Source organism: Nanorana parkeri, unplaced genomic scaffold (genome assembly GCF_000935625.1).
Source record: "Nanorana parkeri isolate BGI_ZX_2015 unplaced genomic scaffold, ASM93562v1 scaffold82, whole genome shotgun sequence".
NCBI classification, from domain to species: Eukaryota; Metazoa; Chordata; class Amphibia; order Anura; family Dicroglossidae; genus Nanorana; species Nanorana parkeri.
Window position 1 is genome coordinate 2,088,776 of NW_017306350.1, and position 16,907 is coordinate 2,105,682.

The 16,907-nt window shown below is 38.8% G+C and overlaps 1 protein-coding gene across 2 annotated transcripts in view; it reads left to right on the forward strand.

Annotated features, from left to right (window-relative positions):
• The window catches only part of APBA2 (amyloid beta precursor protein binding family A member 2), a 136,902-nt gene extending 124,320 nt beyond the window's left edge, over positions 1 to 12,582 (forward strand). For both annotated transcript variants that reach the window (XM_018552284.1, XM_018552285.1), the window contains 2 exons: positions 7,859 to 7,999; positions 11,843 to 12,582. In XM_018552284.1, the coding sequence (XP_018407786.1) occupies positions 7,859 to 7,999; positions 11,843 to 11,914 (213 nt within the window). In that variant the 3' untranslated portion in view covers positions 11,915 to 12,582. The remainder of the gene's footprint in view (positions 1 to 7,858; positions 8,000 to 11,842) is intronic.
• The last annotated feature ends 4,325 nt before the right edge of the window (positions 12,583 to 16,907 follow it).

The window sequence follows — 16,907 nt, forward strand, 5'->3', positions numbered from 1 at the left end:
TCTGTTTGTTTTGCAAACCAAAGCTAAACATATATGCCCACCAACAATTAAGATTGTATATCCACGGTTTATGCACAAAGCTATTTTTTACTGTTTTTAATTTGAATGGATTGGAATCTCTGCACTACTAACAGAAGTCATTTGTGTGTAATTGTTTTTCCAAGTGAACATACCTAAATCTCGGAAAAGTTTGCTGATGTTCGAGTTAGATTTGCTCCAGTGCTCCCTATTTTCAGCCTCATTAGCCTTAGGAGAATCCTTTACCTTCTATATATGAAGGCTGCTCAAGATATTTCCTTTGCAGATCATTTAGCCCATGTTATTTCTGATTTGCAGTAGCAAATAATATCATTTTAAAGGTACACTTCTGTTAAATTTGAATATTAAGCCTTGACTTGTTTATAAAGAATACAACGTATCAAATTAAGACTTTTATTTGTATCTAGCTAGAGCTGTAGAGCACCAGCCTAACCTGCTACCTAAAATGGCCTTGTTGCTAGCATTTGGATGTTCTGGAAACACCAGAGGACCACAAATGTACATCACAAAAACAATTGTGGTTTCACATCACAAATGTTAGAAGCATGAGACATGCTCCTCGCTGCTTCTTGCTCAGCTGCTCTTCCCAGGCCTGAGGGTCCATGGCTACCAGGCAACAGGTCCTGCTCTGCCAGCAATGCCCCTCCAATTTCACTGGCTGGTGGTGGGAGATGTCTTTGTTTCTAGGTGGCACATCGACACAGCCTGTTCAACCTCCTCTGCCCTGACCCTTGCCTGGAAAATGGATTATGCTATATATTGCTACCAGGCCCTTGCTTAGATAACAGACTTGTTGATGGTTGACAGTCCTCACCTTCATCTTGGTATCCAGCTAGTCACTAATCCTAGTCCATTGCCACTGCAATCACCTTGAACCGTTCCACACACTAAAGTCTTCTGACATGGTACATGGACTCTCCCTGGGATTGCTAGGGAGCATCCCAGTAATGTGAATATGACACCATGCTTTAGGTCCTGGAAACATCCAGGAAATGGTAGGCATACTAGCCTTAAGGGAAAGGCAGCTGCTGTAGGTGAAACTGTACGAAAGCTTTGCTATTTACGCAGAACATGACATGAACTGGTAAACCTTACAACAGGATCATCTGAAGGATTAGACCCAGTATAGTTTGACGATTAGAAAAAAACAAGTCCCTTAGGACCAGCCATCCAAAGATCAGAATAAGCAATTTGGAATATTTAAAGGACAATTAAACCCTCTGGAGATTTTGCATATTTCAACTGCTAGCAAGCAGTAGATACATGCTAAAGCATTTTTTTTTTAAAGTTAAGAAAAGGTTTAAAACGTACCTGTGTCTCTGCCGCACACTCCTGTCTGAAGAACTGAAAACTCTCGGGTGGCAGCAAAGGATCATGGGATGGGTGCATGCGGAGTAGAGATCTTCGGCCAGGAGACCAGGAGAGACACCGGGTAAGTCAATGTACGCAGCCTGGCAGTGTGCACCTGCACAGACTCCGTGGAACACAGAAGACTCAGCAGTCAGTGCTGGACCAGAGACCGGCACCAGCGCTGGAGGGACGGCAGAAAACTACTGGAAAGAAGAAGATGATCGGATCAAGAGGCATTATTTAAGGTAAGTCCTTACACTAGCATGGGGGGGGAGGGATTATCCTTTAATGCCACTAATGGTATATGCTTGTTAATGAATAAGCATTAAAACTCAAGACAATTAAGAAGGTCTTTTGTTTTTTTTGTTTTTTTAAATTAGAAACTGTTGGAAGTACAGGAAATATCTGACACCCCATACCAAACACAGCTTTACAAAACTATGTAAGCATCCTCAAGCTCTTCTGTGACACGCTGAATGAAAGCCCAGCTCTGTGCAGTCAAAGCAGGGAAATCGGCCAGTATATTGGGACAGTGGTGGCTTTATAGTGAGATATTGTTCTCCGACGCCAGACATACTGCAGTGCCTCTCCCCTCACCCTGGTCAACTGACCCCTGAGAGAACTCAGATTGTGCAGTGATTTAAAAGTGTATAGAAGAACCCCCTCCTCTTTCAAGAATCGGGCTGTAACATCACGCTTATTGGTTGCATGTTAGATTTTTCTGCATGTTTATTGTTTGCATGTTAGATTTTTGTTACATATGAACAGTCTCTGTTAGTCTCTTGAAACATGTGGCAGGATGGCCTGGTTCACACCTGAGCATGAAAAAACCTTGCAAAAAGGTGCTAAACTGCAAAGGCCCAGGTGTGAACCTAGCCTAAGATTATATGGCAGACAGGGTCAGCTGTCCTCCTACTAAAAAAAATTACTCCATTGATCCTTCTATACTGAATAAAAATAAGCCATTTCTGTTAGACAATGCCAATGAAGCCACACCCATTCAAATAAAGCCCCACCCACTTGCAGCTTCATCACCTGAAGGTGAAACTCCCATTTCTGTTTAACCTCTTTGTGACGGGAGATGTACAGTGTACGTCCCGGCACTTTGTGCCTATATGACTGGCCACAAACACTGTACGTGACGAGTTATATCAGGCTATGTAATGCTGGTAACAGCTGATTCTCAGCAGTTACCAGTCAATAAGGAATGCCTCAGTATTGAGGCATTCATTATTTAAATAATTAAGCTTTTTGTAAAAGCTTCTTCCTTTCATTAATGAAAGAATGACGCCGTTACATGCAAATACAGGACCGCAATTTGCGATCCTGTATTTGACAGCTGGAAATAGCAGAGAGGTAGCAGTGACTCACCTCTCTGCTATTTGTTTTGACAGCTCGAGAGCCCGATGTTTAGATACATTTCACTCAAAAGATACAATGTATATCTTTTGAGTGAAATGTATCAGTTCTGATCGTCTAGGCACGATCAAAGAGCTTTTAGTGAGATCTGAATCTGACTAAAGTCAGGATCAGTCTCTAAGGTTATTATTAGCTGTTCCTAAGTTTGGATCAGCCTAATAGCCAAAAAAAATTTTAAAAAGTTAATTTATCAAGCAGTCATAGTGACTGCTTGATATAAACTGACAAGAAAAAACAGGTTTTTTGTTGTTTTTTTTTTACAAAGTGTAAAAATTTTTTAATAAAGTGTAAAACAAAATTAGGAAAATAACAATTATATATAAATATATTTTTATCAGTCATTTATGAACAGAAACTGAAAACTAGCTCAGTCATGAAGGAGTGTTAAGACCTTTATTTCTGCACTGCAGTTGCATAGTGCTGCCGCCAGTTTCAAAATGTTATCGTGCAGAGCTAGCAGGACAGTAAAACATCAGGTATAAACTGAAACCCTGCCTACCCATATCCCCTGCTTGACAGCATTAGGCACACCTACAATTGGCATATCATCTACTATCCTTCAGAGTCCTTCAAGTATGGCGCTAAAATCAATATGAAGCTAAAATCAGGAACATGGGGACATGACCACAAACTTTAAGGGGAAAAGCTGATTTTACTTAAGTAAAAGTAGATGCTGTATGGAACAGTCTTACAGCAAAGGTAAGGAGTCAGTCAACAGTAAGTGAATTTAAACATTTTGGGACAAACATAGATCTATACTCAGTAAAAAGGTAACTTCCCCACCCTAAAAAAAAAAATCCTGCACCCAAATAGTGGAAAAAAAGGTAAGACTCAATGGGCCACTTGGTCTATTCCTGCTGTCACTCTTCTATGTATCCTTCAAAAGGTTGCCCACTGAGTAAATAGAAATCCTCTCTTTCCTCAGTTCATGGAGCTGCTTATGTGGTGGGAGCATAGTTGCCGGTAGCACCCCCTTAGCGGCTGTTTGTTTAGCCAGTAACTTTGTTGGGGCCTACAGTGAAGAACTACAGCCAAAAAGGTTGGAAACCTGATTCCTATGCTCAGGCTCACACTCCATGGCCAAACAGGGCCTTGTCAAGGGATATTTTGTGTCAAAACGGGTTGTTGGGGACCCCCATCCTGTGGTTGCAGACGGCCACACACTCGGCCAAAATTAAACCGCGGTCATGGGTTACAAGGTGCGTGGTCCAGATAGAATACCTGTCACTACTGCCACACTGACCAACTCTCCTTTTCCCAACCACAACCAGTCCCCAGCTTTGCCATTATTTTTTTGGCTGTCTTCAGCCATACAACAAATTTTGCATGCAGATAATCTTTACCAAATTTTTCGTTTTATGCTTTTACTGAACAATTAGATGGTGTACAGAGTAAACGGCACTTGGCTTTTGCATAACCATCTTGGAGACATGGTAAAATTTAAAGCATCAACATTTAAATCTAACATGTTAATTTGTCACTGTTACCAAGGAGCAGCATCCATTGTAAGTGATTCAATCAGCATTTGAAATAGCTTAAAAATCTTTTGACTTTAATATCACTTTACATGCATATTTTTAAATGCAAGCAACGCACCTAAATTTGATTTGGTGTCAGCCTCTTGCAGTCTACTGTACAGGAGAGCTCAAAGAGAGGGAGGGAGAAGCAACTTAAACAGGTCTAGTATAGTACAAATAGTATGCTGATAAGAGTTGATATCAGAGTAATAATGAGATGAGCTCATCAGTGTGCTGTTTCCACTTTCACTGTGCAGTCACAGAATGGTGATGGGAAAGGAACCTGTAAGCCCTCGTTCACACCTGAACGTTTTGTAGCGCGTTCTACGCTCGACGAACGCTCTACAAAAAGCTAAAAAATATAAATCCCATTGTATTCAATGGTCTCGTTCCCACCTTGGCGTACTTCCGCTTGTCCCTAACGCACTACAAAACGGTCCACGCCTGAAAAGGTACATGTACTACTTTGGGCCGTTTTGTTGTGCGTTTCCATTGGGATACAGCCAAGTAGCCTTCGGAAATGCGAATGGCGGTAAAAAAAACGTGCGACGGTCGTGCATATGCAATACGCCTAGGTGTGAACGAGACCTTAGTGAAAGTAAAACTGTAGCAGAGAAAGACCAGGACTGGATGGACAAAAATTATAATACTTTGGCATGTAAAACACCTCTCATATATGTACAGTATTTCATCTATGTATTTAACTGTTTGCCTGGAGTTCAGGTTTATGAATAGTACCTTTCCCTTAATCTGCTAAGGAGAAACTCAGACATTTGAATTAGCTTTTCATTCCATATAGAAAAAAAAACACAATATTTTTCTTGGCATGGAACAAAATTTTAAAATTGCTGCTGCAGGGCAAATCTTTACTAAGAAACTAAATCTAGAAAATATATTGTATTTTTTTATATAAGGAAATCAGCTTACAGCTAAAGTAAAACTTTTGTAATTCTCATAACATACTTGTAATTCAGTTCAAGTATGTTGCTATATTTATGGGATATAGTGCTAATCTGTATTAAATTAATGCACAAGTAGATTAATGTGTATAGTTTATCTTTACATGCAACTAATCCCACAGGGAAGTAAAGAGTATAGGTTAAATAGCTTTAAATTGCTGTCTCTGTGTAAGAGATCCTGAAGGCTTATAAACCCCAAGATGTACAGTTTGAACATTATTTTATTCCTACCACCCCCTTGAGAGCTTTATATGAGCACAGCAGTTCAGCATAGGAAGAACATTAATCAGAACAACACTGCATCTACCTACATATTTCAGCTAAATGGAAATGACCGGAAAGGTTTCAACACTTGAGGGGAAATTGGGAAATCTTTATATGAGCTTTCGCAGTAGCGAGATTTGTTCTCTAAAGTATTGACCTAGACCATATCATGTTATTTTATTTCATTAGAGGTGACCAGGAGTTGCAGGCTACAAAAGTGACATATATTTTACTTCAATTCAGTATTGCAAGGTATTTGCGGTTTGCAGGCAAGACTTCATTTAAATAATACTTTCTAACCTGCTGGAGCTAGTGAATAAAACAGAAAGCTTTCAGCAAATTTGCTTTGTGGTAACCTTAGACAGGTTGTGAGGTGAAATGTCCCTAATGGGACACAGGCAAAAATAAAAATCTGACAACCTTTCTGCAAATAATCCAGAACTAAAATAGACACATTCAGGGCTATTCACTGAAGATTGAAGAGTTTGGAGAAGGCAGGAGAAGTGATCAATCTAGGACAACATAGCTGAACTGGAAAGTGAGCTGAATTGGAGAATGTTTCCAAATCAGTTATTTTGGCCTAGATTGTTGACTTCTCCTGCCTTCTCCAAACTCTTCACCCTTTAGTGAATAACCCTGATAGTCTCAACAAAAATATATCCTTTAATGGACAAACTATTTAGCATCATTAACAGTATTTCAACATGACATCCACAAAGACATATAGATAGGGGGCACACCTGGCTTAGTTTCACACTTGGGTCTGAGAAAGAAAACATAACAAGACCAGGTCTTGAAGCTTTTGAACTCAAAAGCTTTCAGTATTTATACAAAGAAGTTTTTAAAAGGGATAGAAAAGTGAAGACTTTGGGGTCTATTTACAAAGCTGCTGAAGGATCTGGCCGTAGCTTCGGAATGATATGTATACTCAGAATGATGCCCTGACTAACCAAGGGCCAAGCTGGAACTACTGGTGATAATAGAAGGCATTTAGAAGGCACTGATGATAATATGAGACACATTATAATAGAGGTGTGCTATTATAATGAAAGGCACCCACTGTTATCAGGCAGGGGAATGGAGGAAAGTATTTTAGACACTACGCTCATCTCACCTATTGACAAGGTCTTCGTTCTATTTACCTTTGAAATTTAGATACACTATTTAGATACACTTTAGATATTATTTGGAAATAGGAATCCATTTTCGGAAATTGGAATCCATTTTTGTGGAATGGATTAATAGGAATGAAAGACTTGGTATAAACACCTTTTCACTAAAAAATAAAAGGCTTGACTAACACACAACATCCTCCCCCCAGTCCCTGTTGCACTTATTTGTAATGATAACCAACTAATGGTTTCAGATTCTTACTGGTCAGCGTGGCCATGCTGACCAATCACAGCTCCCCATTGCAAGCATGATGTTGCTATACAGCCTCTGGGGCTGTGTAGTGGACTTTCAAGTACACAGACCATTATACTGGCTGATGTGGCGGCAGGTGAGGGTCATCATTGGTGCAATGGGGACCAGGGGGTGAGGAGGATGTTGTGAGTTCACTTTTTCATTTTTGTAAAAGGTGAACTATCCCTTTCAGTAGACTGTTGTATTGAAATGGACTGCCCAACACGTTTTCTGTAACTATGGTAAAAGATGGTATCAAACACTTAATGTGGAAGTAAAGTCATTTTTTAGACCACTGACAGTTAGGGTTTTTATGACAGAAGGTCCAACATGCATGGGAGTTACATTATCCCAGCCCAGTCAATGAATAGGCCAAAGACTCTGAACCTGGAAGAAGACCTGGCGAAGATGGAAATAGCGGTGTCTAAGAGGGGGGCCAACATGGCAGCTCTGGAGGGAGTTGCTTAAAAAATGCATAAAAGCACATTATGCAACCCAGCTCATGTTTATTTTGTGGTGACAGGGAGTATTTACATATTCTGAAGAAACAGTAAAAACATTTAAAACAAGCCCTCATTCACCTGTGTAGTTATAAGCTGTGTAAAGAAATTTAATAACAGAGGCACAGAAATCCTAGCTCTTTTCCTAGTACTTTCTATTACAGCCTTATTCACACTGCCGTGCATATACGCGCGTACGTGCGTATTGTATCATATGCAACACATGCAAATAAATGGCTCCATACGCATAGTCGCGTATGGAGCCCTATATTTCCGTAGCGTGTATTATCAAGGATAATATTATCTCATATTAGAGACAAGATCTTATGCAAATGTATTAGTTTAGTAAGAGGGTTTAATAGGTGGCTATATGTTGTGTGCAACTGATGTGTCCTTCAATTTCCAGATCTGCAGCCTTATGAGGGGAGGGATTGCAGAGAGAGGAGGTGTGCGAGTGGGACACCGCATCATTGAGATCAATGGGCAAAGTGTTGTGGCCACAGCTCACGAGAAGATTGTCCAGGCACTCTCCAACTCAGTAGGAGAGGTAAGTGATTGGAAAAATTCCTGTGTGATTATGTTAGCAGCTATAGTAGGTACACTCAAGGATTTGGACACTAAACATGATAATCACACTATAAACTGCACAGTCATATTATGTGGAAAGCTAAAGCTCAACCCATCAGATATTAACTTTTATTATTTATACTATTTCTACAATGAACTTCAACAGATAAACTCTGATTGCTCACTTTAGATAACAGCACAACATTCCATTAATATTATGCTATGAAACCAAATGTCCTATTAAAGTGTTTAAAGTCCAAAATCTATTCTGTTGTGAATAGTGTGGAAAAGGGTTAGAATCTATGTCAAGTTATTATTTCTGTCTCTGTCCCTAGAGAGAGATTTATCGTTACTACCTGTTATGAGAGGAAGTAATTGGAAATCTCATTAATGGGGACACAGACAAAAACATTGTTAATAGAACAGGGAAGGGTTGGAACCTCTGACAATGTTTTTAGCCATATCTTTGCTTTGCAGTCCAGGAGACAACCGCTTTCCCATTGTTTACCCTAGTGTCGTAGGAACAGTAAGCGAAAACTTTCTGAAGTAGTCACAGGCAGAACTGAAATCCTGACCGGAATTTTAAGCCCCTCCCACTCTATCTACAGCCACAAAATTTTTTGCTGGAGTTAAGTCTAACTTAACTTAAAGTGACATTAAACCCTCAGATTTTTTAACATAAACCAATACTGTAATGTGTGCCTTACTGTAATCCATGGTAGTTTCCCTTCTCTTTGCTGCTCTTCCTTTTAAATCCTCATGTCTTCTCATGCTGGGGGAGAACTTCCCTTTGCAGCTGAGTGCCTCTTCCTGTAGTGCTGGCTCAGGTTGCAAACCTACACACAGACACCATGTATCCATTTCAGAGACAAGGCAGTCTGCTGCAAAACAGAAGTTCTCCCCAAGCGTGAGAACAGATACAGATTTAAAAGGAAGAGCAGCAGAGAAGGGAAACAACCATGGATTACAGTAAGGCACACATTACAGTACTGTTTTATGTTAAACAATCTGAGGGTTTATTGTCACTTTAAGACGTGATAAGTAAGATATCTTCTTCGGCTGTTTTGCTGCTATGTTACTTTAAAGTTTCATGCAGTGCATGCATGTTTTTATTGGACCCAGGCAATTCTTTGGGAAGTATTTGGCAACAAACGAGACACTGCAAGACTCAGATGTGCAGCTTTAGAAGGTCTGAATGCTAGTTGCCCAAACTGTTGTGCTGACCCTGTGAAGTTGATTTACTAAAGGCAAGTAGGCTGTTCACTTTCCAAGAGAATTTGCAATTTGCAGGTGAAGGGTCCCTTAGCTTGGTAAATGGGGGGAAATTTCAAATGGCAAAGACTTGCAAAGTGCAAATTTCCTTGCAATATTAACAGCCTATTTGCCTTTAGTAAATCAACTTTGTGCCAAGTCAGAGAAAATCGAAAGTCGAGACTAAAAAACTTTCAAAAAAGAGAGTCAGCAGGACAACCAGGTGACTAGTGTTTCATGAAGGTGGTAGCAATGGTAGCCATATGTCTGATAGGAGAGGTGTACATTAAATCAAGTGTATAGATGGTTGCTGCACTTATATTTTAAAAGGATTTTTATAACCTAGAAGCACTATTCAATTAATGTTATAATAAGTACAATATTCAGGTAACGTAAATGGAGATTGTATAGAAAATTTCTTGTTTTTTGTCTTTTTTCCTAAACACATCCTCCTTGAACAGAAACATAATACATCCTATTTGCACAGTAGGGATCCTGCCGCTGGACTTTTGTGTCCATAACACAGCGAGGCATTTGCATCTGAGCAGCAGATATAGGAACTAACTGTCCTGTGCAGTGAATTGAAATATTCTGTCCTATGAATATTTCGTTTCATGTGTGAATCACTTTGGGTAGATATGAAAACATTAAATGTAGAAGTCAGTTCTCTCAGCCCCAATAATATGTGTTCAGTCGCATTGTGAGGCCCAGGGCTTTGAACATTTTATTTTAGATGTTTCATTGATGAGATAAATTGATATTCAAAAGCAGAGTAGAAGAAAGGATTAAAACGTGTCCAAAATCCATTTATTTCCTCGCTGCCTTTATGTGCATCTCTGGTTTGTATGTGGAGATGAGATAAGAGAAGCCAGGCAAAGTAACCATCAATGTGTAGTCCTGTGTATTCTCTGAAATCAATGGGTGGCATGACACGGCTGTCCTTATGATTTACAGACAGCATGAATATAGGGATGACTCTTAGTAAAACAACTCACCACAATGTAACTATGCCCCTATAGAACTAGATGTGCTAGTGCTGTCTCCGATAAATCAGTGTCTATCAAAATGCCGTATTTTTTATTACAATCTCAATACAAATAGTAAACTAAATGTGAGATTGTAGTCCATCATGGGAGCAAGCTTGGAGTGGTGGCTACTTTACAAAACACACAGGGACCATGGGGAACAAAACTAGCCACCCTCCATATGGAAGGAGAGTGTCAGAACCAATTCAAAGATGATAAATAAGCTACATCTTTGTTAATCGTTACAGTACATGAATGCATTTAACTCCTGAGTTTAGTGTCACTTCACGTTAGCAATCAGTCCATCCAGTGAAAAATACCACCTATGAAAAATGTAAACAGTAAAGACACCTCAAAAGATTTATAGCTAAAAATGGCCAACCTGAAGAATAGCCATTGCCTCCTAAATAAACTCATGTGCGTATATAATTCCTATGCTCCTCAGCTCCATCCATTGGATGCAGTATTTTTCTAATATTACATTCGACCTGGAAAGAAAATGTGCTAAATTGTTTATAAATACATCTCTTTTTGATCAAAAAAGTTCAAAGCAATATATCCTCATTTAGGCTTCCAGTCATTTTGTGTTTACACCCACGTGAAGCAACAATTCACTACCTGATGATAGATAGAACTTTTGGGATTTTTGTTATAGAGGATCAAAAGCACTAAGGATTTAATTGTAATGTTCCCAAACCAATATCTACCAAAACCAGACCAATATTTCCAACATCTAAGGACTCATCTCCAACACCAAGGAATTCCACAGCACATGATTCACAGACACGCAAACAGTTCCATAGTGTAATACCGTGATGACCTATGGGCATTGCCACACAGAATGCATCATCAGGTTGGTCCTGTCTAATGATGGGATTGAACCATCCAGGCTGCTAAATGCTGGAAGCAAGTGTGTCACAGGCAGCGCCAGCCCTGGGTTTTATATCTGAAGCAATACACATAGTGCTAAGTGCACATTCTGAATGTGGTTTGGTGATTTCATCTGTGGCCTTAGATAAATTGTATTACACTATGAAACATGTCTCTGCGTGTTTTGAGTAAGATATTATACAATATAAGGGCAAGCATGTTTTGTATATGTATTTATATAAGATCATGGTGTTTCTATTGATGGAGAATAAAGCTTTGTTGCTGAGTCTCTGCCTTTGTCACCTATAGGCACAGGTCTACTATGTCTTATGGTAACCCCGACCCTCCTGGAAGTTAATTGGGGTGATACCTAGGCAGAACATGGCTATCACTCTATTAATGGATGAATGAATAGGAGAAATGTACAGTTTAGTAACCATTAATGGGACAAATTAACAAATATATATATTTAAATAAAAATCATCCATGTATTTTTATACTTCACAATGTTTCTGTATTGTAAACGCTTTCCTATCTCACCAACAAAGACATGTGATTTCATATCTGGATTATCTGCAGGTACAAAGAAAGGGAGACTGCACCTGATGCTGGGTTATGGCTGTGGAGCTGAATCCTGCTAACCTCAATTTCATTGCTCTTTCTTCTTTGTGTCACAGATTCACATGAAGACCATGCCAGCAGCGATGTTCAGACTTCTCACTGGGCAGGAAACCCCTCTTTACATATAACAATGAGCAGCCATAAAGAAAACGCTTTTCAATCCTAGATCAATACATTCACACATCAGAAGAAATACTGGACAGACATTTTGTATTTTGAACAAAAGAACAACAAATATCATCAGACTTTTGCTTTTTCGCCTTTTTATTTTTCCTTATTCTTTTTTTTTTTCTTTTTTGCTTCTTTCTTTTGCCAAAGGAGATACCAGTTCTGAGCCTGTTCATCAGCAACAAGGACAATTTGTAAATGACAGCAGGATAGTCTGGACTAATTCCCCTTCATGAATAGTGACAAGGATATTTATTTGTTATTGTACATGTAGTGTTTTAGTGTAAGTGCTGTATGTTACATTGGTGAGTGTGGAAAAGCAGACATGTTGGAAGCTGGAAATACTGCACACTGGATTCTGTAGGTCAGTGTAGGTCAGGCTATGGTCATGTGGAAACTTAATGCTATGTAGGTCCCATTAAACACAATCCCTACAATCTCAATATTAATCTAACATATTTCAATATCTCCACTATCATTTTAACTGACTGTTCTTAAGACATTCATATATGTTATGTGTATTTGATGTAATAGACCACATTGGCCTTTATTTAAAAGTCAAGGAGCAATGTGCACACTGGCAGTAGCCCAATATTGACCAATTAGAAATAATATTTCATTGTTTTATATGAGATGAATGCTGGTTGCTATTGTTAACTGCATATCATGGTCCTTTGTACTAAGACATTGAGTTTCACATTTCTGACATATTCTGTATATTTGAATATTTTCTATTGTCCTTGGTAAACACAACCATTTGTACTGACAGCAACCTTGTGTTTAAAAGGCAGGTGCTCATAAAGAAGACATGCTTAATTTGAATGTATTTACAATATGTATGAGTAACAATTCACTTTGAGATTCCAGTGAATGTACTGTGATAAACCTGCAACAGATGACGGTGAATTTGCTGTGCTAACACTGTGCAGCATCATTTCTCATCCATAAAAAATATATTGATTTGATTATAGATTTATTTAAGCCAGACTGCAGAAATTAAATTTGCCCTTCAGTGGAACTGCGGCTTTGCTAGTTTTCAACAACACATTAACAGGACTTTGCATTTAAATCATGTACATTGGTAGTTTTTGCAATATCCCCATCATCCCCTTATGTATTAGTGTGTCAGTCATTTGTTATGCATTACATATTTAGCCTAATAAGCTCTCAAATCAATGCTTTAAACTCAGTGAAGCCTAAACACTGTTTGCACTGTTTGTTGTGTATATGTTCCTTGACTTTTTACCATGTGATGCCCTTTTAATCCCATGAATCAAATGTACTGTCTACTGGGTCAATGAACACGTAATTCAGGTCTGGCTCAATTGGTTTTATGGAATCATTAAACATCATGCTAGAGAGTGAAAACATACAGTGTATGCATGTTCCCTCTATAAAAATAGAAAATCTGTGTAATGCCAAGTAACAAACTAACTAGTGTAAGAAACCACGTAAATCTCATTATTGGAACATCCTTTGAGATATACTCATTGAGACCGTCCTTTATTTTACAGTTAAGACTGTAAGGCCTGAAAGAGCAGATGGTTGACAGAGCACAGTTCAAATGATCAACACAACTCAAATCTGCAAATTATCTCCAAAATGAATGTCATATGAACCAAAGAAATGTGTGGTGCTTGAGTAGACAGACATTTAAATAGAGGCATATCATTTTTACATATCTACCATTCATTGAATTGGCACTGGCACTTTCTGAAGTTTAGCCATTGCCACCTACTTAGGAATAGCTAGGTGTACTACAGAATAGGAAGACATATGGAATTTTATTGTAGAGAACAAAAACACTTTTTTGATCACATTCTTTCTGACAATACTCATGAATATGAATAATTCTGCAGAAGTAGGATAAGTAGCTACAGTAACTGACAACAACAGTGTCTTATTGCTTCAGAAATAAAACACAAGTGCATCTCCATGCAGATTATAAACCTTTTCTTCCAGATAGAAAAGAAAACAAATTGGATCACATGCTATAGGTGTGATTGTTTGTCGTGTGTGTACATGTTCCACTCTGTCGGCATATGGATCTTGTTTATATTGTATATTTTCAAGATCTAACAGATGAGATTTTGCTTCCAGAACAATGTTTTAGAAGTGAGCAATTCTTTGAGAAGATTTGTGTTATTTGTTTTTTTATTACTTCCTGCACAGGTCCTGTTGACGAATGTAGGAGAGAAAAAAAAAGCTTGCTTTCTTGTTTTGTTCAGTCAATTCATGACCATTAACAGTATTAGACGGTGTACATCGTGACTCTGTATTTCATTAACAAAATAAATGTCGATCGGTGTTCTGAATTTTGGCTTAGACCTTGAATAGTTCACACTGTGACATAAAAGCCTTATTATACAGTAACACAAACCTACTGTATTTCCAGGAAGTTGCATGCAGCCGCCAATGTAGGAGACAAGTCATTTATCACTGTTAATAAATTTAATATAAATAAAGATCTGTTGTTTTTTTTTTTTATTTAAGTCACTGATCATTGCACTGCATCAGAATCACAAAACAGGCAATTACAAGGAGACTGATGTTAACATTCATCTGAAAATAACATTATTTATTGTTCATTAAAGGACACAGATTTAGAAGTAATTCAGAGACAGCTGGGTTATACTGCTGCTTACAGAAGCAGCTGGACACTAGCAACAGCCATTAGCCAGTCAGGTATAACCACTTTCACTCCCATCATGCTTCAATATTTTACCAATGTCCTAGAAGGATGAATGTGTTTTCTTTTTTTGAGAAAGTTTAACCATTTGATATCAAGATATATTTTTTCTTCAATCAAGATTTAATTGCTACACTACTAAACTCTATTCTCTATGCAGTTATCCAGATTGGCTAATCCAGAGGGCATACCCATACCCCACTGAACTAAAGATTAGGGGGCCTTCCTGTAATGTGACCCCTGGACAGTGGGCTCTGCTTGTGGCACTCCCCGGGCATCTAATGTACTGGTTTGTTAACCACAGAGCACTTTACAGGTCCAGGACCATGGCACAGATTCTGGTGTGACCTTGTCCCTAAAGACTCAGTAGTGAGTATGTCCATGGACAAAGTGAAGAGAACCCGGAATGTGAGCTTTGGCACTGGGCCCTGCATTTGGCGCTCTCTAATCCCTTGGTACTATGTTCTCACAGTGCTCTTCATGGGTATGACCATGGTAACTATCTGAGGTCTCTTGTCCTATATATTTTTGAGCACAGCAAAATATCCTGTTTACTCTCACTGTTCAATGACACCATTGTCGTCCCCCCCCCCCACTGTTTTGATGGTTTCCACGCAAAGGGTTAATGCACTAGAGAAAAAAGTGCTGAGTCATGCCCATGCTCTGCACTAGCTCTTTCCATGTTGAGCAACTTGAGATAGCTCTTCCCTCTATGCTCCAGTTGCAAGTCACATGCAGTTATTGCCACATTTTGTCCTTGTTGCGGCCTGCAGTGGCCGCAACCTCTGGCCACTTTGTACATCTCCTGCTTTTAGCAGTTAGGTTGTGGGTACCCAAGTTTTTTTCTTGTGTTTATTTAAGTTGCCTCATTTGCAGCGCAACATGTCAGTTCCCAAATGCAAGGGAACAGTCCCACAGGCCTCTCCAGTTCTTGACCTACTAAAAGCTCAGGGACATCTTGCAGTGCTCCTCCTCAGCCACTTTACACCAATAGCTTGGATCAGTGTCCCCTTCTTAAATTCACACTTTTTTTAGTTAGTTTGGCTTCTTTGTGAGTAGGCTTTGATAAAAAAGTGAGCTGTTCCGCTCGGTGATCCAGCTATTCCTCTCTCAATAAAACACTGACTATACCTATTTAGGATGTGCCAGGATCGGGTTGCCAAGCATCTAGGGACTTTTTCCAAATCTTTGGCTTTTCTTGTTTGCCAGTTTCTAATTCCTCCTGCAGATGTCATTATCACCCAGTTGTCTCTAAATTACTTCTGATTCTGTGGGGTTGATTTACTAACCTTATAAACACACCACGAACGTGTATACACCTCTGCAGTGTGTTCCCTCCCAGCATGATCTATGGGTGGAATCTAAACACCTTTGTAATGTGTACACACCCAGCAGGTGTGTTGTGCAAAGCCCTGAATGAATTCTAAGGTGATGTTGGGTAAATTAGCTCTATGTTGTGTTGCTTGCGTTGATGAATGCAAGGAATGTAAATGCATGAGCTAACCATTTTTGTCTAAACTGTGAAGCAGCATTATATATGTATCATGTGCATGATTTTTCCATATATGGCATTAGTGGAAATATGCTTTTAGAGACTTTTTGGTTGATAAATACGTTTTGCTGTGTGAAAATCACAAACACCTGGTGTGTGTGTGTGTTTAGGTTAGTAAATCACCCCCTGTGTCTCTTAGTAATCTCCAAGAAGCAGATTTTATGGTAAGTATGAAAATATTATTTCTGTTTATTTGGATCATATTTTGAATAATTTCATATTGATTTCTTTTTTTTTTTGCATCCTATAAAGTGTGAGGTTTATTTATCAGTCAGTTATATATCATTTATGCTTGGATTTTCCGCAAAAAGAACTTCTATTTGGAAAGTATACCAGAATCCAGGTTATGGGGGCGTTAGGCTGCAATGCTACTCCAAAATGATTTTTGTGCCCCCCTACCACCACATATACTACTTATATTGCATTTCTATCATTTCTTCCATTCTAAGGGTGCCCATATGTTAATGATACAATGCTCCCTCAGTGTCAGTGTTTGATATTAGATTTTATTTAGGAACTGTTTAATTAACCAAACACCAAAATAAAAGGTCTGCTCAATTAATACTGGTCCCTTCCCCATGTATAACTGTTACATTACAGCTGTGGATTAACAAATAAATAAATGATAAAAAAACGTTTGGAGAAAAGATAGAAAATATATCTACCTCACCCATCGGCTTTCACCAATGACACCTACGTGAGTGAGACGTCA